General features: G+C 41.2%; 1 protein-coding gene across 9 annotated transcripts; it reads left to right on the top strand.

Annotated features, from left to right (window-relative positions):
- Positions 1-521: 521 nt before the first annotated feature.
- On the top strand, positions 522-24,670 carry CEP83 (centrosomal protein 83). Of its 9 annotated transcripts, XM_046908946.1 has the most exons (17): positions 522-570; positions 5,188-5,359; positions 5,667-5,817; positions 6,607-6,699; positions 6,989-7,120; positions 9,948-10,199; positions 11,142-11,273; positions 14,241-14,355; positions 16,213-16,357; positions 16,493-16,642; positions 17,286-17,361; positions 18,432-18,589; positions 20,708-20,837; positions 21,735-21,838; positions 22,593-22,773; positions 23,447-23,644; positions 24,483-24,670. In XM_046908946.1, exons 2-16 carry the CDS (start codon positions 5,211-5,213, stop codon positions 23,630-23,632), a joined length of 2,154 nt encoding a protein of 717 aa, XP_046764902.1. In that variant the 5' UTR covers positions 522-570; positions 5,188-5,210; the 3' UTR covers positions 23,633-23,644; positions 24,483-24,670. The 9 variants fall into 9 exon arrangements, 7 of the variants coding, with proteins under 7 accessions (XP_046764902.1, XP_025010533.1, XP_015139570.1 ...); XM_025154765.3 differs by lacking the exon at positions 24,483-24,670 and having other exon boundaries at positions 23,447-24,223; XM_015284084.4 differs by lacking the exon at positions 24,483-24,670 and having other exon boundaries at positions 5,100-5,359; positions 23,447-24,223.

The following is a 24,670-nucleotide window of genomic DNA, read 5'->3' as shown; positions in this document are numbered from 1 at the left end:
CACCCAGAAATATTTTCCTGGGGTTTCTGCTGTCTTTCCATCTCTTTGCACGTTGCTCGCTTCGAAAGAAACATAAATAACCTCCAATACTGCCAAGCAAACGCCTAAAAGAAATCTCTACTTTGACCCGAGCTTTCCCACTGCTGTTACCAGCTGGTTGGCCAGAGAACAGCTATCGCTGCCGGGAATCTCCTGGCTGTAACCCTCTCTGGACACGGCTAAGTGAAGTACGGCGTTCGTTCGTATCGTAGCACAGAACCTGGCAGTAGAGCATCGGTACCGCTAAAGGCAGCCCGCAAAGCCCGCCCGCCCAACCCGCCACAGCGCCACCGCCCCTCCCGCCGGGGGGAGGGACGTAGCGGCGCCGCGGGGCCGTTACCGCCCGCAGCCGCCTCCACCGCGTGTGGGCGGTGCCAGGCCGACGGCGCAGGCGCCAACAGGAGCGGAGAGGCAGCGTGAGCCCGTTCCCCGGGCAACGCCGCCCCGCCCCTCGCCGCGGCCCGTCCCGGTGCTCCCAGGATACCCTGCGGGGCCGCGGCGGGCGGCGGCGCGAGCGGGCGGCGGGGTGAGGTGAGGTGGGGCGCCATTTTTAAATTCCTGGCGGCGGCGGTGGCCGGGCGGGTTGGGGGGTGGGGGTTTGTTGAAGGGTGGGAGGGCGTCTTTCTGCTTGGGGCTTCGCTCTGCGACGTGCACGCAGCCCCCCCGCCCCCCCGGCCTTGCCCTGTTCATCCCGTGCAGGGCTCTGTAAAGTGTGGAGGAGCGGGCAGCGTATCACAGAGAGCGCTTGTCTCGGTCTCGTATCCCTTCTGGGGCTGGCGGGTCTGGAACTTGCCTAGGGCCCGAAGTTCAGGGGCAGCAGAGTGCCAGACTTCCGTGTGTTTGTGTGCTGACTTCTCTGCCGGTGGACACTTTGTGTCGGATGCCATTCCGTCACGCTGCCCCTCTGCTGCCATCTGTCACACGGCAACAACGTGTAATGGAATATTGGTGGGAAGGTTCAGCCTCTGCTGCCGTACCACCAACACCCAACTCTGATGTTATGGCCCAACATAACGAAACAGGAGGCATTGCTGTTGGAGCAGCCCTCGTGTTTGTGACAAGCATCTTTTGCAGCTCACCAAGTGAGATGCTAGTAAGGAGAAGATTCTTGTGTGTATCTGAAGGTCTCATGTATATCTCAGTTTGATCAGTGACTGCTGTCAGCTTGGCCTACAAGTGTGTGTGACTAAAGCAAGAACTTAAGACCTGGCTTATGTTATAACCTTGTTTGTTGTTCTTCATCTCACAAGAATAACCCTCTGTCTAGTACAAGAGGAATGAAAAGGGTGGGCTCTGAAATAAAGTATACCCAATTGTTATTAAAATCTGAGCTTTGAATGGTGGTGTGGAAGGAGCGATACTGGTTGAAATGAGACTGATGCCTTCTATCATGTATAAGTGTAGAGATGTTCTCTGATATTTCTGCATGCATATTTAGACATGCAAAAATATAGTGTTTATTTTCACTGGGTTCTCAGCAATGGCATACAAGCAGTTATTCAAATTACAGAGACTGCTATATAAAAGCTCATACATTCTCCTCGTTTTTTTTCAAGACGGTTACTTTGGCTATTGCAAGCTGCTCCTGATGGATTAGGAAGTATGAACTGTTAATGTAATGGAAAGTATGCAGTCTTATTTCTCAAATTATGCACAGTTTTGTGTTAATTTTCATTCACTGTGGTGTTCGTGGGAAGTCTGATCCCTGCTGTGCTGCATAGGCACGTCAGGTAGGGCTAATGTAACCTAACTTTATCTGAAAACTAAGTGCCTCGTGTGAGGCAGTGATTACATGAGCATCTAAACTAGTGATGCGACTCCTCTCTGTGCCTGAAAAGAGAAAGTCTTGTCCTTCCTCCTGCCTCCTTATTTGGCTCTTTGTTCCTTCATGCCAGCCAGTACCAGTTGCCTGCTCACACCGATTCTGCAGCTGGCTGGGTTTTGCCATGAGCTAATGTGACTCATTGACCTCACCAAACAAAATGGCTGTTTTCTGCTTGTTGGAGTTTATTGGCTTCTTGAGTTAAATCAAAGGGTCTGATGGATGTCACATCTGGGAGTGAGGCTGGAGAAAGCAGGAGGGTAACGCAAAACAAAATGAACCTCCCCCCACATCCTTCCAAAAAGAAAGCAATGCAGCATTTAAAATAATATAGCTCAAAGCTATGAAAGAAGTCATTTCATGATGTGTAGATATATAGGAGAGAGAGACGTGAAGTAGGCCTTTAAGCAGTGGCTTTCCGTGTGATGATAATAACTGGAGAAGAAAGGCAGAACAAAGGTGGTTCTTGGAAGCACAGTCCATTTCCTTCACTTAGCTTCATTTTCCACCAGAAGTATAACGGAAGCTTCAGGACTTTGCACCAATACTTTTCCGTGTGTACTGCACAATATGATGTTCAGATTTCATAGCGTTCGTTTGGGCAGCTGTTAAAAGTGTACAGTTCTGTAGCATGATAGAATTTGATGAATGCACAAATCATTTTATATGTTGTTATATATATATATATATATATATGCATTTAATTTTATTTGTTGAGGGACATGGTTTAGTGAGAACCATTGGTGAAGGGTGAATGGTTGGACTGGATGATCCTGTGGGTCCTTTCCAACCGTAGCAATTCTGTGATGCTATGATATACATCGGGGTTTTCGTTTCTTTAAAATGTGTTTTATGGTTCTCTACTTTTCAAACAGGTCTTCGTGGGAGGCAGGAATTTTAAGTAGCATTCTTGGAAAGTGCTTTTCAAAAATGGCATGCGTGGTCTTGGGGAAACGTGAAGGTGTTTAGGTCTGAGCATCAGCTGTGAGATAGTGCCACTGGCACAGAGGGGGTTCATGTCAGTGGTTGAGTAATGGCAGCCCTACCGGTAATTACTTCGTTGTGAAAGAAAAAAAAAAAAGTAAGAAAGCGAGTTGTTTAAGTATTGCGAGTCGGTGTCCACGGTTTCAAGGAGAGCCATCTCAAGAAATCTGTCGCTGCGGATTGCAAATCGCGAAGTTTGCCACTAGATGTCCCTGCAAGCCAAAATAGCTTTGTTGCCTTTAGTACATCCCGCTTCGGTTTTTTGAGGATGTGAAACGGTTTTGTATGCTACATTTTTTTTTTCCCCTTTCTTCTTTCCTCCTTTCTTCTACTTGCAGCCTTTAGGTAGATAAATGCATAACTGCATGCGTGTTGCTTCCTAATCTTTGGAGTTTCGGATATCAGTGAGAGCTGAGAGTGCGTGTGGAGGCTTGGAACTGAAAGCACAAAGGGCTGTGTTTCCATTTCTCTTTCTTTTAGTCAGAAAACTCCACGGTTTTGTGGTGAATGTTGAATTTGTATCTGTCATACCACTTCAGAAGCACTTCTTGCTCATGTCAGCTGTAAGGTTCAGGCCCAAGCCAAGTGCTCCTAATTCTGCAATTTGGCGTACAGTTGGATATTTACATTTGGTACTGCAGCTTATGGAACCAGAGATCTGAGATGAAGAGAAGTATTGTTGCTTGCTTTTTTATGGTGGTCACTATTAACCTTGTTGATATGCTTAGAAATTCTGAGGAGCATGCTGCCTGGAGTCCTCCTTGTCCTCTCACATAGCTTATTGGCCTTAGGGTTACTGAGCAGTTTTTCCCACGTGGCTGTTGCTTGAACAATAGCAAATGTCACGATGTTGAGTCTGGAAATGGCTACCGTGCTTTGTTTCTCAACAACCAACAAAAGCCAGGAATGAAAAATAGATCCTAGTTCGGTTAGAAGGCTCTTCAGAATTTGTTCTGTTAATGTACAAAGTGTGCAATGTGGGTGTATAGGGCAGCCATTGAGGAGTACGTTCTTTATTCCAATTTCCTCCTCCTTACCCTTGGCAGATTTGAGCAGAGCAGAATGAAAGCAGTTGCTGTTGTCACCATGTGCTGGTGCTGGAACACTGGTAGGCTCTGCTCTCACCTTTTCCCATATAGTGACAGAGGAAGAAATTGGGCACTAATCCATGTTTCTTTTCCTATCTGGCAGATAATTTTCATCTTGTTTGTAGTTTGGGGCTTTCTAGAATCAAAAGTTGAGCATTTAAGGTATGTCCGTGGAAGATTTGGGGAGTAGAATGAAGGAGAACGTGATGTGTCCAGCTCCACATGTGAAGGAGGTGAGGTACATACTGATGCTGGAGAAGTAAGTTGTTTTGTTCACCCTGCCAACGTGGTGCTCTTAGGCACCAGTCAGTTATGCTGAAAGCTAAAATGGTACAGCAGTTGGTTTCAAATCTTATAACTTCCCTAAAATTCAGTTATGGCCCTCCCTCCCCCACATCTTCTAGAAGCTGCAGCAGTGATCAGTCTAAGGCAATATCTTGCTCCGAATATCAAAAAGAATTGGTGAGGTGTATTATAATACTTCCTCGTTTCTCAGCATCTGATGATTTGCAGCTTTCTCACATCCCCCTGAGATTGTCATGTTTAGCAAAACTCTTGCTGGAAAGTTCACAAAAACCCACTACATGAGCTTCAAAAATGAGGAAGTGACACGTGTTGGTGGTATGTATTGGAGCTGAACTTTGGGCTGTCTGAAAGATGGGCGCCCGTGAAATCATCCCTCTTTTCCAGAAAGGGTTTGGCAGGACCTCAGCTGTGGGGATTTGTTCCTGTTCTTCCAGCTGATGTGATGGTGTGCTCAGCAGCGTGATGTGATAGGTAGTGTGAAAGACTGTGACTATGATAAGCAAAAGCTATTTGTATCTGATGCCTGTGTCCTCTCCTTGAACCACAGTTAGCAGGACAAAATTAACTCTGTAGTTGGATTCTCAGCATACAGAATAAGTAAAAAGAACATTTTATATGGTCTGGCACCGGCAAGATGCTTGTGCTTGTTTTGTATGGGCTCAAATAATCTCCATGTTTAAGTTAACTATGTGTCCCTGAGAGAGCATGAGCAGAGAAGAGCTGCCTTTTCAGCAGGAGATTTCTAATCTGAGTTACAGCAGAGCCAGGATTCTTCTGTATTGTAAGCAAAAATGGTATGTGAACTCTTTGAGCAGTGAGTGTCCTTGATTGCTAACCACATCTGCTTCTATTTGTGCCAGGCGACCCTATCTTCAGGGATGGCAGCTGAAAAAGTGGATGTTGGTGTACATCTGTTATAAGTTAATTTTTACTTTGGCCTCTCAATAGCCATCGTGAACGGTCATCATAAAATGGATTCTTTGGGCAGTCTCCTTCCTCCCGTGGTTGGAAACGGTGATGCGGCCAATTCACAAGAATTACAAAAACTTCTGATTGATGAAAAAATGCGCTGTGAACACCATAAAGCGAATTATCAAACTATAAAGGCAGAACATATAAGGTACATGAATTTAAATAGCTTTCTTCATCTAAACTGTTGGAAGATGGAGCTCAGTGCTGGGTGGAAGGGGTTTGGTGAGTGTTAGCTGTTTCTCTACTTAAGGACATTTTTGAGCATTGTTTACTGCAGAAGGTAATTCAAAATTCCTTAAGAGATTACAGGTGCGAAATAAGTTTTCAATATATTACAGGAAAAGGATATTAAAAGCTTAATTAAGTCTTGATATTTTTATTTGTGTTTCTGAAGATGAGCTTTCCAAGCTTTAATTTGGAGGGTAGCTATACAAGAAATTTGTCTTCTCTTACAGGTTGCAGGAAGAGTATACAAAATCACAAGATGAGCTGAAGCGGTTGCTCGTTGAAAAGCAGACTGTACACGACAAATTCCAGCTACTTCTTGCGGAATACAGAGAGGAGTTGCTGGGTAAAACACAGGAGTTGGAAAAACTGAAGATGCAGGTGAGGTAATTTACTGGCAGACCTTAATATGGACTTGAATCCTGTAACAGGGCCATGTTTTACTTCTGTTTGTAACAGGGCCATGTTTTATTTCTGTTTGTAACATGCATACACTTGGCTTGGATCTATTTCAGGTATCTTGAAACCTACTCAATCTGAATAGTGTTTCTTCCTTAGAGTGACTGTGGCATGAGATTATTGTTTTGTTACTTAGCAAAATCTTCCAAATTCTTTTATTGTGTACTACATTAATAGCGAGACCCTCAGTCTGAGCCTCAGTCTGTGTCCTTGCATGTTGTCCTGTTATGAGGAGAATCACCTGCCCTGGTGATTGCCTGGTGATTATTTGTTTCTCTTCATGATGGCAACTTTCCTCATCATAAAAACAGACAAACAAGCAACACCAAAAAACCATTTAAGTCCAGTTCCATGACATTTTCTATAGTTACTTATTTCCTCAAACTAATGTGGGGCATAGTTCGTAGGAAACAAATACAGCATCTAACAGAGCATCCCCAGATACTGACTGACATTTGTACTGCTTCTTCCAGTGAATGCTGACATTTAAAATCTGTTATCTTCCCAGAATATTTTTAGTTCATTAATGTCATATTTCTTTGCTTCTGTAGCTACCATTTGAAAAATTCCTTAGAAAAACATAGAAAATTAAGTAGAACTTAGAAGACTTTAGAACTTAAAATACTGAAGCCGTACTTAAGATGCTTTATTTATGGATATTTGGGCTGTCACGATGTATGTAGATGAATATGAATACCTTTCTGTCTGCAGGTGCTAACTCCTCAAAAATTAGAGCTGCTAAAAGCACAAATACAGCAGGAATTGGAATCTCCAATGGCAGAACGTTATCGGAAACTAGAAAATGTAAGTAGCATTTCATTTTGTTTCTTTTAGAGTGGTGCCTACCAATTTGTAACTGTTCCTAAAAACCTTGGGAAACTGAAACTGACAGGCAGTAAATGTGTGAGCCTTTGATTTGTCTGGCATTGTTCAGTACTGCTAGCCCAGGTGCTGAAGGCTGAAACCCCAGAAGAGGGAGGGATCCGTTTCTACAGGAAAAACCCTTATGAAATGACTGAAACATTGCATGGATGGTTGAAGCTGGAGATAAAACTGCAAACTTCGTACTGAATGTTTCGTTTGTCCAATTTAGGAAATGGAGAAATACAGAACAGAATATAACAAACTTCGTTATGAACACACTTTCCTGAAATCAGAATTTGAACATCAAAAAGAAGAACATGAACATGTTTTAGAGGAGGAGAAAATAAAATATGAGGCAGAGGTACATGATATTACATTAGCTTAAATTGTATCTGATAAAGCTGCGTGAATGCTGTGGAAGTGGTGGTACTTTGATGGGTCGGCAGTTTGACATAATTTCATAATGTTATATTTGTTTCTGCTCTCATAATTCTCAAAACACTTTTATGATTTAGCCTCAGGCTGTCTCTGTAGGCTTATTCAGTGATGTGTTGCAATATCATATGTGCTATCATATCATATAGGAAGAGTAGACTTGCCTTCTAATGAATGTCAACTAGTAGCTTTGCTTAAATGCTTTTTGGAAATCACATTTTTGATAGGATGCGAGACGTTATGCTAATCTGAAATTAAGAAGTTATATGAGCAACTGATTAAAAAAAAATAATTTAAATTACTTATGTGGTAACTAATCAAAAAAGTTCAGAAGATATTGCTGCTACCAGGCAAGGGCACGTGTCTTGAAACTAGGTTGGATTATGACAGTAGTGATAAAAATGATGCTGACAGGATCAAGAAGCTTTGGCAACTTGATCTCAGTTGTGTCAGCTCTTGAATAAGCAATCCATAATTCGTTTGTTTCAGAACTGGACTTTCAAAAGTGTAGCTAAATAAATTGGCATCTTATTCATCTTTTAAATACAGGCAGCAGCATAAATGAGTGTTGTACGTGCCATTTGCATATTCATTTCAGTATTTGTCTGGGAGCATATCATAAGATGCCAGATTTGAATCCATTAGTCCAAACATGAGGCACAAATCAAAGGCAATCATTGCTTTCAAAATCAGTCCAAATTCAGAAATGAAAAGCATTAAAAACAGAACACTTGTCCTTCCCAGAGCTAACTGCATATGCTGCTTTACAGCCTGCCTGTCTTATGGGCTTGTTGGGTTTGTGCTAGCGCTGCGACTAATTAGCACACTTAGAGAGAATGGAATTACTTTGAGCCCAGGGCAAAATATAGTCTAGTTTCTTTCTCTTATATAGAACCTTTTTAACCTCCCACATTATTTACTGTAAGGAGGCTACAAAAACATCCTAATTCCTAAATGCTGCCTCGGGCATGTCATGCAGTAGGACTTGAATCTTCTCATGAAAGGGATGTAGAGGTCAACTGCTGCAGATTTTGGCTTTGCTCTATAGAAATTACTGATGGAACTTCTAAAAGCGCTGCTGCTGAGCAGGGTTTGGAACCTTGTCCTCAAATATGGAGAAAGCTCTTTCAGTCCTTACTTTCTGACTCTCTTGCCCCCGGTCTTCACAATACATTTGGTCCATGTAACTTATTTTAAAATACCAGAATCCATGTGTGTATGTTTGTTACAGTCTCAAGATGAGTTTGTATCTATTTGTACTGGCTTGGAAACTTGCTTTGTTTTCTGTCTGACAGGCCAAGTCATGTTGACTGTCTTCAGTTACTAGTGTGCTTGAGTTATATTGTGGTTACAGAATTACAGAATCATATGGTAGGTTGGAAGAGACCTCCTTCTAGTTGAAACAGTTTAGCCTAATGCCTTGCTTAAATAACAAGATGGAATGAGATTGGATTGCTCAGCACCAGGCTCAGCCGAGTCTTGAACATCTGTGAGGATGGAGATTCCACAGCCTTTCTGGGCAAACTCTTCCAGTGTTCAACCACCTTCGTGGTAAACATTTTTTTCCCATCATCTATTTGAAATTTTTTGTATTCCATCTTGTTTCTGTTGCCTCTCTTCCTATCACCACGTTTCTAGATTCTAGATTCTAGGTCCATCTTCTGTATATCTTCAGGGAGGGTCGCTGTAGCTAACAGTAGTTTTCCCAGAGCCTTTCTTCTCCACGCTGAGCAGGCCCAGTTCTCTCATGTCATGTTCTCCAGAACCCAGACATTCTTGGTGTCCTACCACTGGACTTACGCAGTATGTCAGTATTCGAGTACTGGACACAGTATGCCAGCTGTGGTCCTACGAGAGCTGGAAGGAGGGAGAGGATCATTTCCCTGGGTCTGACGAAGGCTGTCTTTTTGCCAGATCACCAGGTTAGAGTAGGTTATCTTTGCTGCAGGGGCACTCTGACTAATACAATTGTCCACTGACTAATAGTGTGGCTGTCAGCCAGGATACTCGGATTCCTTTCTGTGCAGCAGTAGCTCTTCCACACGCTTTTTCATATACAAGTTCAGCTCATATCTCACCAATTTGGTGAGATCCTAGTGTACTTTTTTAGTCTGCAGTGCCAGGCACTTCTTCCTAGAAGGAAGTAAGTCGAGCATGTTTTGTCCTTGATAAGCGCTGCATTCTATCATCTTACCATTTCCAGACACATGGATAAACTTCTGAGAGGGTTTGCTTTGTAACCTTCCCAAAGACAGATGTGAGGTTGACCTGGATCTTCTTCCTTGACTGGTGTGCCCTTCTTAATGATGGGTTTGCCATCTGCCTTTTTCCAGTCTTCAGGAACCTTTTCTGGTTGCTATGACTTTTCACAGATGGTGTAGAATAGATGATTGGGATGATCTCAGTGAGTTCCTTTGAAATGCTTGGTGCATTCCAAGGACTGATGTATCTGTCTGACTGATGGTGGTTTAAGTGATCCCTAACTTTCTCCTCTGCTGTAGCTACTGATTTAGTTCCACGAACTGCTAGGCAGTTTAGGAACATCTGAGGACGAGCCTTATTGGTGAAAACAGAAGCAAAAAAAGGCATTGACTGCTGTGTCTGTTGGTTGTTGTAATACAGACGTTAGTGTAATTTCATAACAACTTAAATGCATACTGTTGGACTTTCCTGAATTATCAACCACTGTATTTGTTGCTGTGTGACACCTCATCAGTGTAAAGGCTTGTATTTTTCCAATTAACAACCACCAGATTGCGAGGCTGGAGAAAGATAAAGAAGAACTCCATAATCAGCTGGTTAGTGTCGATCCCACGAGGGACAGTAAACGTGTGGAGGTCCTCTCCAGAGAAAAAGCACAACTGTGTCAGAAATTAAAAGGCCTAGAAGCAGAAGTAGCAGAACTAAGAGCGGAAAGAGACAATTGTGGTGTACAAGCAGAAAATGTTCAAAGGGTGCAAGTACGACAGTTAGCTGAGCTGCAGAGTCTGGCCAGGTCTCTAGAGGTAAGATTCTTCTTTTATTTGTCATCTTGTGTCCTTGTGAGTGATACCACGTTCACAGATCAATAAGATGCTCATGTCAGCAGTTGTCACTGAGTTGCAGTTAGAAATTGACGTCCACAGGTTAACCTGCTACAGTAACATTGTAATTCCTTTGAAAAACTTTTTTAAAATCCTTTCTATCTTTGTATCTTCGTTGTTCAGTACATTACCACGACTATATAGTTACTGGCTTTTGTTCACTCTTTTAAGAACTTCTTTTATTTCTGACCTATTTTAGTGTCCCTCTTCATTCCTTGTCTTCAGTTCTTGCTATCTGCCTAGCTAGGGAGTCTTTTCATGTAGGCTTCTCACGTAGCTGCAAGATATGGATATATGGTTTACTGTCCTTTTGACTTTTATAACTGTTATATAACTTTGTTACAAAGTGCTGTGGATCTCTGCCAAGTGCTCTGATCCTGGTTTAAAGAGGATCATAATATTCTTAATTTAGAAAACTTAAAAAAAAAAAAAAAAATCCTGCTGGAAATACGCAATTGGAAAAAATAAGGTGAAAACCTGGGTTTAATTGCCTTTTTGATACTTCAATAAATCTCATGTCTTGAGCCTGTAATACTCATACTGGTGATTCCTGTGTTTAGAGCTGAGTAATTTACTCGTAGCAATAGGTGCTGCCTTCTAAGTCAGATTATCTCTGCCTTTTGAAGTAGGATTGCAGACATTTGTGATTCCGTACAGGCAGTGTTAATCAAAACAGTTGTTGTTTCTGAGTTGAGTGTGAGACCCTGATTGTATCGGAACATACTTTTAACCAAAGTTTATGTATTTATGTCTGTAGTTATTGTATAAAAGGTCAGCAATGTTTGGAGATCAATTGAACCGTACAGGTGAATAGCAAGAGACAGCCGTGCTCCAAAAATCTCACAAATACCTCTTCTATTCAAGGCAGAAAAGAAATCAGCTGAACAACACATTGGTCGGATTGAGGAAGAACTGCAGATGTGTCGTGAGCAGAACTTTCTTTTAACTAGCAAACTTCACAAATCTGAACAAGAAGTCAATTCCTTGGCTGCTAAAGTAAGTGCTTTTATGATGTCTAAAACAGTTGTTCATATAAGTTTTTATATTTTACGTTAAGAATAAGGTCATATTTTCTTCTGTGACTTAAAGTAGGTTTGGATTTTCTTCCCACTTTGAAATAGAAGATGTAGGTAGAGTATGTGACTTCACAGGAAAAACTTCATCCCTAAAAGCATCTAAAGGTCTCCAAAGTTGATGTTATGCACTTTTTTTTGTCATTTTAGAGATTTTTTTTTTTTCCTAACTGTAACAGTGCTCAAAGAGACATCTTTATGTTTTTAGTACTCGTGAGGACAGTCAGCATATCCTAACGGCAGAAAGTGTTCTTTTCTCATAAGCTGCGTAAAGTGCAATGGAACATCAAATAATTTTGTTGGTTTTTTTTTTTCTTTCTTGAGTTATCTGCATTGGAATCACCTGCTGAGATTTAGGTTACATGTGAAGCAAGACGGTTGTGTTACTATAGCATCACTCTTGGACTCACGCCAGCATAGCTTGTACAGAAATGTTTCTGTACAGCGTCGCATTCCATCATTTTAAGTAGATCATTGTCTAACAACGTGTTTGAATGTCTTACATGTTGGGTTGGCACCGTATCTTAGAGATTTTGAGAATTTTTTAGAAAAATCCTTAGGTGGAAAAAAAAATCGAAAGGCTTCCAGTATAGGGAAAACCTGCAAGTGCTTACTGAGAAACTCGGCACCACTATTCAGTGTGTGAGAATAATTAGATCAGCATGGACACCAGGCTCAGAGCTTCATCTGGCTGCAGCTACTCCTCAAGCACTGAACTTACAGACAGATCTTTATGCAATTCTCTATGTGAGTATTCGGATAAGGAAGCAAAACTGAAGCACTAGTAATTCTTTTTTACCTCAAATGTTGCGGAATAGTTACATTGCTTTATGTAAATCTGAGCCATCATACTAGTGCTAATCAAATGAGTACCCAGTTAATAAGTACTGGCGTTCTGTTCTTCCTTATTCCTCCCTTGCTGGAGAAAATGCTGGGTGATTGTTTTTAGCACATTTGTCAGTTATTGGTAACAAACTTCATCCCGTTTTCTTGCTCTTTTGAAAAGGATTAAGTTACTTCTGAACTAACTGTAAAGCCAGTAATTTTGGTCTTGTACCTGTAGTTGGATTATCTTAAGCATTATGTTGACCTAAAGCTATCCAGCGTTTCTAAATATACTCTCCAAAGTAACACTGACACGTTCTTTGTATGGGTGTGACAGTTAATATTGGCATATGCCTCAAAAGGGATACAACACAGGAAAAAAATCTTCAACCTCTTCCATAATTGCTCTTTAGCAATCTCAGATTTCATCCAAGCCAAACTTTACAGTACACATTTATGACTGTAAAGTGTTAAGTTTTGGTCCTTAATCCGAATAAAGCTTTTTACCATAGATCACAGTTTTAAACCTCTTTGTACAATGTCTTCATACTTGTCGAACAGGAATAATACATTGGAGAAAGAAACTTCTATGAAACATTTTTTTAATCAGTAGCCTCTCAGAATATATAGAAGATGATGGCAGTCTTTGCTTTTTGTATCAGCCACTGTTCTGTGCTCTCCTCCAGAAGTTGGAGAAAATGAAGGTGTTCAGCTGAAGGGATGAAAGCAGAAAATCACGTCATATACTAACACTCCCCCAACGCTTCTATGCCCACTCAAACTTGTTCCTGAACAAAGATGGACTTCTGAATCTTGTGCCTTAGAAAAAGCCACCTTAAATCTTTGCAAATTACCCTAAAATGTTCTCAGCTTCATATTTAAGCAACCAAATCCACTAATGTAGTTACTTAATAAGTGACTGTGTCATTCTTAACCTTTTGCCACTTGCTTGTGCTAGCAGGTTGTAATTACATTTGTCACTGTGAATGGATTTTCGGTATGAGTGCTTTCCTCCAGGTATTTAATTCTCATTGACCGTGTAATTACTGTGTACAAATGCCTAAACTATAAAAAGTTTCTGTGCAAGCAGTAATTGTCTTTGATTTGATATTCTTAAGACTCCTGCTTTTAAGAGGGTGTTTGATGTGCATGTCACAGCTGCAGAGAAGTATGTGATTTAAAATGCATTTTACATCTGTGAAGACTTGCATTACTACATTTCAGTGTAGCGCTCCAGGAGGTCAAGGGTGGTGAAAGGGATAAGTGATCATCACATTGAAATGACTTCAGGGAAGCAATGGATACCCTGGTTTTGTGTATCACTGTTTTGTTTTACTCTAGGGAGATTACACTGAACTTAATTTTAGCTTGACTCTGAGGGATTTTCAGTCGGAAGTGAGGTATGTGCAAGCTGACATGCTAATGCTTAGTGAGGCACTGGGGTCTTAAGCAATATTGGATTAGTATCCCAGCAAGACAGTTCAAATAAGCAGTCTTTTCAGAACTACTCCAGTGTTTGGAAGCTTGCTTGCAAAATGCATGGTATTTGCTGAGAAACAGTTTTTACAGGTAATCCTGCACGTTTTTGCATGTATCACCAAATAGTGTAGGAAAGAGTATTTCCTACACTATAGCTTGTAGTGACTGTCTGGTTAAAGATGAAATACGTGTCCATTGTCAGACAGCTTGGTTCTTGGAACGTATGGGGTATTAGGGCACTTTGTCTTCATTAGGGAACATACAAACCTTGTGTCTCAAGATGAATGACAATACATTCATGAATTTTCAATGTCTGACTTGAAGTAACAAAACATGTTGATAGATTGTTACAATACTTATATAATCACCATCAATAATTATCTACAAATCAGCTTCATATTGCGGTGTGACTTTGAGAAAACCTGTGGATAAAAAAAAAAGGTATTTATGAAGATATATTTAAAATAAGCCTAACGATCCGTATTTGACAGATTTTCTTGTTAGCAAAGTATTGCCTGAAAAATAGTAAAGCTCTGAATACATATGTATTTATTTTCAGTGGATTTGTTATTTTTCTAATTCATAGGTAGAAGAACTTAAACAGTCACACAAATTAGAAGTAACAAATGTCAAACTGGAGGCAGCAAGAACTAAGAATGAAGTAGAAAGAGAGAGAAACAAGATTCAAAGTGAAATGGATGGTAAAATACACAATAAATTTCTTCTAGCGAAATTAATTTCTAGTGGTTTCTTTGATAACTTCCACTTAAAGCACTTCAATTATTTTTCCTCCAAATGTTCCCCAGCAATCTTCACCTTCTGCTTCTGGTCTGAGTGATACATCAGAACATTCCTTTCGGTGTCTGAAATAACTGTACTCTATCACTTCATCTCCTAGCTTATGAAGGACTTTTACAGGACAACCTTCATTTGTGTAAATTGGTTTGTGATACAAGTTGATCATAATCTGTTTCAAATCATATACTTCCTTGGGTTTTGCCTCTTTATTTACTGTGAAATCATACAGCTATTTGAATTTGCTTGAAACCTTAACTTAACAATAACTTTACTTAACATAAGACTTCAGAGTTTTATTTGTTTTCCAATTCTGTATCCATGGAATTGAAGGAAAAAAAAGATGAAAAAAAGATGAAAAGGTGAAGAAAAAAGATATAATGTCTAGCTTGTTCTTTGGACAAAACAGGCAATGGTTTAAGCAACCAGGTAACAGCTGAGCCTGTTGGCAATGTGAAGTAGCCTCCTGTATTGTAAGGCTGAAGCTTTCTAGGACTAGTTGCTGATGATGTAAATCACTACCAGCTTTTGGGTTTGGACTGTCTTCACAGGTTTGCCATTACTTTCATCTGCCTAGAATGGTTGTTTCTGTCTTGGTTACAAGTTTTTCGTGTGTGTCCTTTGTTCCTGTGTGTAGTGTCATGGTTTTTGAATTGCCTCACTTGCTAATACGACTGCATTAAAACGGGAGAACTGTTTTAGCAAGGTTACTGCAGTTTCACTGGTAGCCCCTTATTGGTTTTTCTGAACTTAATGTCCTCTGTGAGAATAATGTATCTTCTTGCTTGTCCTCTTCATAGCTATTCTGGAACACTTTTTATAACTACACATAGCTGCGTAGGAGAAGTAGCTTTAGAATTTAAATCTATGATAATACCAACTGTTAAATTACATTTGCATATTGAAGTAATAAGCCCTTGTTAGACAAAGTTTGCAGTGTGATGGTTACTCTTCCAAAGTTTTATAAAATGTTGCCTTTAAAATATGACAGGCCTTATCCTGGGCTCCATCAGAAGAGGGGTGGCCAGGAGGGAGAGGGAGGTGATTGTCCCTCTCTACTCTGCCCTTATGAGTACTGCTTCCAGGTCTGAGGCCCCCAAGACAAGAAAGACAGGAAGCTGTTGGAGAGGGTCCAGAGGAGGGCCACTAAGATGATCAGAGGGCTGGAGCACCTCCCCTACAAAGACAGGCTGAGGGAGCTGGGCTTGTCCAGCCTGGAGAAGAGAAGGCTGCAGGATGATCTCACTGTAGCCTTCCAGTACCTAAAGGGAGCCTACAAACAGGAGGCGAGTCAACTCTTTACAAGGGTAGATAATGGCAGGGTAAGGGGAAATGGTTTTAAGTTGAAGGAGGGAAGATTTCGGTTGAATATCAGGAGGAAGTTCTTTACGGAGAGAGTGGTGAGGTGCTGGAACAGGCTGCCCAGAGAGGCTGTGGATGCTTCATCCCTGGGGGTGTTCAAGGCCAGGTTGGATGGAGCCCTGGACAGCCTGTTCTACTATTAGACACTGAGGTTGGCATCCCTGCATGCAGCAGGGGGGTTGGAGCTTGATGATCCTTGAGGTCCCTTCCAACTCAAGCCATTCTATGATGATCTCTTTTTGTCTTTCTTGTTTTATTTTTTCATTCATTCACATTCCGTCCTGTGAACTCAGATTTTTAGCTCCCTTTTTGCTATTGATAAAGTGATTCTAATAATGAATTTCATCAGGTTGACATCAATAATGACATTTTAATGTATTTTTTTTTAATGTATAACGCAGGACTGCTGTCAGACAAAGAAGTTCTTAAGGAAGCTGTTGAGCGTCATAAAGTGCTTTTAGTAGAAAAGGATCAAGAGCTAGTTCGTAAAGTGCAAGCTGCCAAAGAGGAGGTTTTTGGAAAAATTGCAGCCTTACAGGATGAAAAGTATGTGTTGATTTACTGCTCAGCTTCTAAAAGTCTTGGGAAGAGTGTTTGGAGTAACTTTTTAAATGTCATTTTTAGTAATAATCTCTTAGCGCTTTGTTGCGGTTCTTCTGTAAATACTGTATGCTTTTTCAGGTTAGAACTCGAGAGCAGATTAGCTCATTTGGAGAAGGTGAAGTTGGAACAGGACGCTTGGAGACAAACTGAAAAGGATCAGTATGAAGAGAAGCTGCGTGTTGTACAGCTGGCAGAAGAATCTAGCAAAAGGGAACTTCAATGTCTGCGGTAGTGCCTTTTCTAACCTTCAAGCAAATGTCTCATTTTTTTCCCTAATTTCTTTACACTAGTCATTAGGCAGGTTTACTATTTATGGGCATGTAAATGTTCCTTATGTGAAATGAAACCAAGTACCTTGTGCACTGTGTAAAAAGATGGCAAAAGAAAGAAAGGTGCTATTTGTCAAAAGTTAACATTTTTCACCTGAACCTTAAAAACATTGCAACTTTAACGAACATTTTTAAGAAGTAAATTTCATTATCTGTGTTGAAATTTGGACCACGTTGGCCACTTGCAAATCGCAGTGTTATAAGAAACCATTTATCTTTGTACAATGACATCGTGTCAGCAACTGGCAAACTGGGGCAATAATACAATATCTGTGAGTTTTTATTATAACTCTCAGCAAAGTTGCTTTACTGCAGTATTTGTATGAAGGTCAGTATGATAAAACCAGCTAAATTCTTACTCCAAAAGCAATCAAACCAACATATGTGGTCATCAATAAAAATAGAGTTTTAGACATTGTGTGGTTAATTTGTAAGACTGCTAAATATGTATGCAACGTGTTCTATTGTCAGACTGATTTGTACTAGCATCTAACATCCATATGTTAATGAGATAAAAATAAGAGTATCTTAAACTATTTTAGATTAAAAATTCAACAGCAAGCTATTCAGACAGAGGAGCTCGAAGAAAAGAAACGTGAAAGAGATGATCTAAAACAGGTAAGGGTTATGGTAACATTTCATAGAGAAGCACAGTCTTTCCTGCAGTTACCACGTCCAGTGTCTGAAGATCAGATTGGATTTGTAAGGATTTTTTTTTTTTTTCCTGAGGGACAAAATATGTTTAACGGCTCTTTAAATCAAGCATTCAGGAATCAGCCCTGCTTTCCTGGACCTTCGTAAATGGATTACAGCTTTCTGCCTCGTGCATTTTGTAGGTATCAATGATTTCAAAATGGAATGTTTATAGGCCGCTATGTTGAATATGGTTATGCACTATTTAACTGGAGATTCAGTTTCCATGGAAACTATAAATTGTTTCTAGGTAATGCTCTGCATTTACACTGCATCTCTCATCTGAGGTTCTTCAAGTGCTTAACAGATGTTTCAGAAACGAATAAACTGGTGGAAAGAAAGATATTTCTATTGCAAGATGAATTGATGGCAGTACTGCAAATAAAATCTAATTCTTCTAACTCCTGCTCACCCGTACTATTCCTTGGTAGATATAAATATGGCTGTGCATTAAAGAAGTCTGGAAGCTGTGTGCACATGAAGTTAAGGCAATATTTTTTTTCCTGTAGAAATGAGGATATCTGTGAGCGTGTAACTAGAGAGAGGAAAGGGGGGATAACCGTCCTCTTTATGTGCTGACTGCAGGGATTGGACTTTTCAGACTCTCTACTTGCTTTTGTTGAACTGGTTGGTGCAGCCACTGAGGGCTGTAATGGAGAGAGAAGAGTCTGAGTAGCTCCAAAGCTCAGCACATTGGTGTGGTGTGGTGCTCTGGTTCTGTTCAGCTCTAAGGCATAATGTCAGATTCCTGAGTTACAGGGGACTCAGACTGGATTTCTTCCTCTCCTTCCCTTTCTTATTTCAGCAGCAACAAAAAGTTCTTTCTTGTCTAGTAGTAGTTTACTGTAAAACTGCTAGATAAACTGTTGAGTAAGGAGAAAGGGAACAAGTAAGAAAGGTTTGTGATAAATGAATGCAGCCAGTTGACTTGACATACAAAATTAATGTAGATATTTGCGTGTCTTCTCAAATGGAAATATTTCATTTTTTTATAGCAAATTCAAGACATGCAGCTCCAAGTCGCTTCACTTTCTCAATCAGAAAATGATTTGTTGGAATATAATCAGAAGTTGAAGGAAACAGTGGAAAGATTGAGACAAGAATGTCAAAATGCAAGAACTCAGGCAGAAAAAGCCCAACTGGAAACAGAGAAGTAAGTTTTGTTCTTTTTTGGTTTTACTTTTTGTTTTCACGTTGCTTGTATTGCTTTCACATGGACCGTTCAGTATGGAATGTAGATTCTGGAAATGTCTGAAATTAACCTGTTGTAGCTGTGGTGTGCCTGCTCATTGCAGGGGAGTTGGAACAGATGACCTTTAAAGGTCCCTTCAGACTCAAATGATTCTATGATTAAATGTCAGCGGGAAAGACTGGACAATTGTGCTGACAAAAAAAAAAAAAGAAAGAAAGAAAAAAAAAAGCCATACCTTCTGCTATGCAGAGTATATAAAAACTTTGCTCCTGATAACTTCAAAAGTAGGAGTTTGATTCCATTCGTAGCTATTACAATTAATTATTGGCCAATGAAATGTGCCATTTTTATAAGATGAGATTCTGTTTCTATTGAAGTGAACATAAAACTTGCTTGTAGAGTGGCTCCAGAATTTCACACAGTGTTTGAGTGTTGAAGAGTGTTGAAGCATGAAAAGTGAAACGAGTGACTATTATTGTGCTTTGGTAAGATTCTGGGGACCCGGCCTATACGTGTGTACTTGTTACTTCTTCCACCACTTACTTTTAGCTGATATGAGGCCAAGATAATTTTATAAGTCTATAGATAATAGGAGACACACTAAGACTGTTACTGCAGAAACTAAGAAGCTTTGCAGCCTACCTGCAAGTCCTCCCAATCTGTTGTTCTCTTACCATGGAAGTCTTGGGATGTTTCTCTTTTATTCTGACTGTGTGGCTGATATGACTTCTTTCCTCAGTTCAGTAATTCTTTTGAGCATGAACTCCAAAAGTTAAGGAGTACCAAAGCAATATAGCTTAAAGAGAAGCAAAAAAAGGACCAAAAGATAAGAGAGCCTGAGATAACCCATTTCAGATAAGTTAAACTAATGCTATTTGGGCAAACAGCAAGAGCAGGCAAAGAATTTAGCCGTGTCTGGCTTAAGCTTGGAAATGAAAAAGCGAAATGAGAAAAAGAACCAAACGCAAACCGTGAGTCTGATAAACTGATAATGATGAGAGATGAACTCAAGGAGGCACTTGTTAGACATTTCAGGAACATTAGTGGAATTTCCTTAAGAAAATAAATAAAAATGTGAGATTTTTAACCAGTGTCTCACCTGAAGTTCTGCTGTTAAGCAGTGCATTTCTTTTTGATTCCTGGGGTAGTAATAATTTTTTTGCGATCAACTGAAAGAGCTGTTAAGGATTTCAGGTAGGCCGGGATCCTGGTTCTGATTGGAGTGTTGTTAACACTGTGGGAAAGGGTGTTTGATGAGAGCTTTATGGAGAATCATCGGGACTCCCATCAGGGGAACTGCTCAGCCCAAGTCTAGAGTGATACAGATGCATTGCCACCCATCTGCCTTTCATAAAAACTGCTGGAGAGAATCTGTTGTAACCATGTCGTTAAACAGGCAGTTAGTTCTTCTCTGCTTTGAGATAGCCACAACAAAAAATCCAGCAGAGAAACACCCTCCTTTCCCCGTCTTCTGCTAGAGATCACAGCCTAATTTTAATATGGTATAACCATGCAAAGTTCTAAACAAAGAATTCATCTGGGATGCTGTCTAGGAAGCATATCTGTGGGAACTTCTTGTCATGCTGGTGTTTGTTCTGCTTGGGAGCAGTAATAGTCAAGTCTGAACTTCTCTATTACAAAGGATTTGTGCAGCACACAGGGCAGCAACCCAGTGCTGTGCCTCACCTCTCGAGCGCAGAGAGCAGTCATCAGCCCTTCTGACAGCTGATGTTTGGCACAGTTGTTTCATGCTGTGTTCCAGTGTGATGATTTGATTGGAATTTAGAGGTGTTCTCTGGACAGTTTGACAGCACGCCAACCGACAAGCGGCCTGCAATTAACTCGTTACTGAATTTAGTCTTCAGCATTTCCTTCAAAGATGTAAAACCTCTGAGGTTATGTTAATGCACGGGTTCAAATATGGCGAGTCTGCAGCACAGTCACATTTAAGTCAGAAGCTTCAAGTCTATACAGGTGGGAGCTGTGAAAAGAAGTGTTTATTTTAAGAGCCTTAAGGCATTAATCCAAAACGCTGCTTCATCTGTGTAACTCCTTACCCTTCTAACCTGCTTTTTGAAGGACTTTAGAATACAAGCGCATAGAGTGGCTGGAGGAGAAGCATATGCTTACTCAGCGCATCACAGAGAAGGAAGAGAAATACAACGAGGTGAAGAACAAGCTGTGTCGAGCTGCAGTTGCTCAAAAAAAGGCATGTTGGCTCTTCCTTTGTAAATGATCCTATTTATGAAAAGTTCAGCTTTCCAGAGCAGAATTGTTTTAATGTTAAGAGTTGATTTGCAATCTGCTCTATATAATGACAAAGTACATCCAGTTCTTAGCAGAGAAATGCGTTGAAGTGTTGTGCACAAGAATGTTACAGCTGACAACTTCGTTTTAATGCCATCAGCCATTTGGTGAGGGTTTCTTTCTGTGTGTATTTCTGTGCCTTTAAGAGGTGGACTCCTTGATTATTAAGGATGATATTTCAGGTATCAGACAGACGATGTTCTCCTTTTCCTTGATTATGCATTCCCCATCGATGTTCTGTGTTGCAGTGTGCTTCACTCCCTGGAATATTAGAATTTAATATCTTCTCCTAAGTTTGTATTTTATGCAATGGCTTGAAAGGAAAAGCTGATTAATTGTTTGCAAAAGCTCAGGATTAATTGGCAATTTCATACATAGGACATATGGTGGTTATGAAACCAGTTAGTTTCTACGGTTGTTAAAAGCTGAGTTCAACATGAGCAAAAAACAAAAGGTTGCAGGATAATGTGTACAGTTTTTTAATTATATTTATATGTGGTCATCTATTTAACGAAAGAATCTTGTATTTACACAGTTAGTGCTTGTTAATACAGATAGTCATCAACCAACAAGTGGGTTACAGCTGTGCATTTTTCAGCCTCAGCTCTGGATTATTTCTCATCTCTTTTGTTCCATGTCACGGGGACTCAGAACCTGCCAAGAGCACAGCACTTCTCCTAGAGAAAGGCAAACCCTAAGAGCTGTCAGAGCATTAAGCCGTGTGCAGGACGGATTTGATTTCACAGGAACTGGTATATCAAGGCATTACTAGGCTTTATTTGAAATGTCTCTTTGGCAGAGAAAGACTCTCAATGATAATAAACAAAGGAGGATGCAAGAGAAACTACAACTTTTGGAAGCCAAGATAGAAGAACTAGAAAAAGAAAACCAGGTGCTAAATAGGTAAGAAATAAATAATTGCTTTTTCTTAGCTTGAAAAATGATACCCGCCCCAAATGTGACTCAGAAATATGAGGTGCTTCTGAAGATGCGTGCCAGTTAGTGTGGTAACTGGAGTGCGGTCTGGTGGTGTTGTCCACATGGGAATTCTTTGAGTGGAGTCCATTTCTGATGGCTGCGTTGGTGTGGACAGCTTTGAGTTTCTGAGACAACTGCGGGGCTGTCTTGGGGAGATGGAGGGAAACCATCTGCAAACTATAGATGTGGTTGCAGGAATCCCTTCACAAGAAGGAATTCATTTTATGGAAAAAAAAAAAAAAGAGATGCGAACGAAGCAGTGCTGGAGTTGAAAGCACAGTATGTGCACATGGAAGGCAGGCAAGAATACTGACTTCAGAATGACAAAGGAAACAGACATAACGCCTTCTTGGAAGGACCAGCTTCTCTTCATTGAGCCATATGGACGGCTTGATTCAAATAATGAATTTAATGGTGCTTCTATGGCTCGCTACTGTGAATGCTATTAGCAGCTTAGTGTATTCCACGTAAAATCTAATGGTGCTGTAGGTCACTGTGCAGTGGCACTCCTAGCCATTTAGGCAGAGAAATATGCACGGGTCGTTCGCATTCATGTCTTCATAGTAGTTCATGGTGGTTTTCTTGCATGAGGGCAGTAAGCAGCGAAGTACTCAGGGAGAGGTGTGCTGCTGTGTTGGGATCCTAAGTATTCAGAGCGCTAAGAAATGTTATTTCACAGGCAGAATGTTTCCTATGAAGAATACGCGCGCCTCCAGAAGAGACTGAAGGACTTGCAGCGCAGACACAACGAATTCCGGAGTTTGATTTTGAACCCCGGCATCCCATCCCTGAACCCAATCAGTGCAACATCAGCACCTGTCCCGCCTCCCGGGCCTGACGTGCCCTTCCTCTTCCTTCAGGTACCGTGTCACAGCACGTGGCAATAATGCAACAGAAGGGTTTGGGACCTTAGTGGTGAGGAAGGGAGGAGCACAAGATCTTTAAAAAGAGGGAGTTCCCTTAGTTATGTTCCCTTCCTCATAATGGAAAGGAGTTTTTGAGAGACAAAGGGCATGCTACAGAATGTAACAAACGCAGTTCTAACCCTGTTCTCTGCCCTCTGGGCTTATTCTGAGGCTTTAAATGGCTCCTTCTGGACGAGAAATGCCAAAGTGTTTTTCCTCACATCATGACTCCATAATTACAGAACAGTATTGCCGCTCTTCATTTCTTGTGACCTTAAAAGCATTCTCTGTACCCCAGAGTGCTTCTGAGGGCGATAATCTCTCTGAGGTTGGCCCAGCCAGCACTGCTGATTGCTGTCCCTGAGGCGAGGCCTCAGCTGCTGTGCGTCTTCATCTGAGAGCAGCAGTGCTGTGCTCCCATTTCGTGCTGCTGCTGTTTGCCACGAGTGTCAGAGCGAGAGCTGCTCGAGCTAGGGGGTGTTGGGGGCTGCAATGTAAGGAATAACAGCGTTCCAAACATCGCAGCTTTTTTGTTTCATAATCATTACTTTAAAAAATGAAATGACTGCTCGCTTTGGTCCCTTGGAGGTATGCAAAATGTAATTGAGCCGCTTTTATGAATTTCAAGGAGGAACAGCATCAGAGAGAGCTCTCCGTGCTTCGCAAGCGGCTGGAAGATCTCGAAACCACGCAGAGAAAGCAGCTGCAGGAGCTCGGGCCGGCCGGGGAGCGGCTCCCAGCGAGAGCACGCAGGGAGCTGACGTCCAGCAGGGGGGCGGAGGGAGCTGCTGTGCAGAGCGAGGACTCCACATGAAGCGTGCGAACTGTAGGTGCTGTGTTCAGTAGCTTCTCCTGAGTACGCGCTCTTAATATCCCCCAAAGCACGACTGTGTGTGCTGAGTGCGGGGAATATCTTCTGCGTAGCTTTGTATTTATTTTTGATAGACTGCTCTCCGTCAGTGAACGGAGTGGTTTCTATGTGAAAGCATCATAACTGCACTTTGAACATATCTTTATAGAAACACTATACAAATATTTGGAAGTCAGGTGAGGAAATAAACTACATTTTTGATAGCGCTCGCTTCCTTGCTCAGTGTCAGGCTTTGCCAGGGTGGAGCTCTGCAGAGCTGAGGTTTGGATTGTAAACCAGCTGCTGGGATCCACGCCTGGAGTGGTACACTCCAAAGCTCCCATGTGGACAGACAGGGTGAAATGGGTTCTCCTGGCTTTGCTCTCGTCAATGTGCCTCCTGGTTTTGTAATGGGAAGAAGCAGTGATCAGAGTTTTAAAAATAATGTCAGAGAGATGAAGTGTAACAGATTGCCTTCACGGGATGGAAAGAGAAGTTTGTATTCATTGCCACTGTCACCTATTTTGTCAGCTACAATAAAATCTATTTATTTAAGGCTTGTTTAAATCATCATCTTTCACTATGAGTTTAATAACACTTGTGGATTATCGATTCATTTTTGATAACTTGATAGTGAAAACTTGGAAGCGTGGGGATGACTGTGCAAATTCATTAATGAAACGTGTTTAAGACTTAATTGCATATTGTTGGTAGACTGTAGGAACAGACAGCTGAGGAATGAGCTGCAGATGGTGGGTGACATCGTCACGGATTCAGCTTTGCTCTCCAGCACGTTTTACTTTCTGTGCCGTAGGTAAATAGAAGTGCTGTATTACGGTTTCCTGACTGCTCTCCAAGGAAAGCAGTGCGTGGCACCCGTAAATGCTGGAAGGAATGGAAGCTGATATTACTGCATCTTGCACTCCCCTCCTGCCGTGGCCCGGGCACCGCTACAAAGCTGTTTGCTCTCTTAACCGCTGTAAAATACACCAAGTAACCTAA

Source organism: Gallus gallus, chromosome 1 (genome assembly GCF_016699485.2).
Source record: "Gallus gallus isolate bGalGal1 chromosome 1, bGalGal1.mat.broiler.GRCg7b, whole genome shotgun sequence".
Taxonomy (NCBI): domain Eukaryota; kingdom Metazoa; phylum Chordata; class Aves; order Galliformes; family Phasianidae; genus Gallus; species Gallus gallus.
This window is presented reverse-complemented; position numbering and strand designations above follow the sequence as displayed.

Bases quoted from the DNA above. Each gene is read 5' to 3' on its own strand.
- CEP83 (XM_046908946.1), top strand. From the start codon at position 5,211: ATGGATTCTTTGGGCAGTCTCCTTCCTCCCGTGGTTGGAAACGGTGAT. The intron at 5,360-5,666 runs GTACATGAATTT...CTTCTCTTACAG, and splicing joins ATAAAGGCAGAACATATAAG to GTTGCAGGAAGAGTATACAA. The intron at 5,818-6,606 runs GTGAGGTAATTT...TTCTGTCTGCAG, and splicing joins TGGAAAAACTGAAGATGCAG to GTGCTAACTCCTCAAAAATT.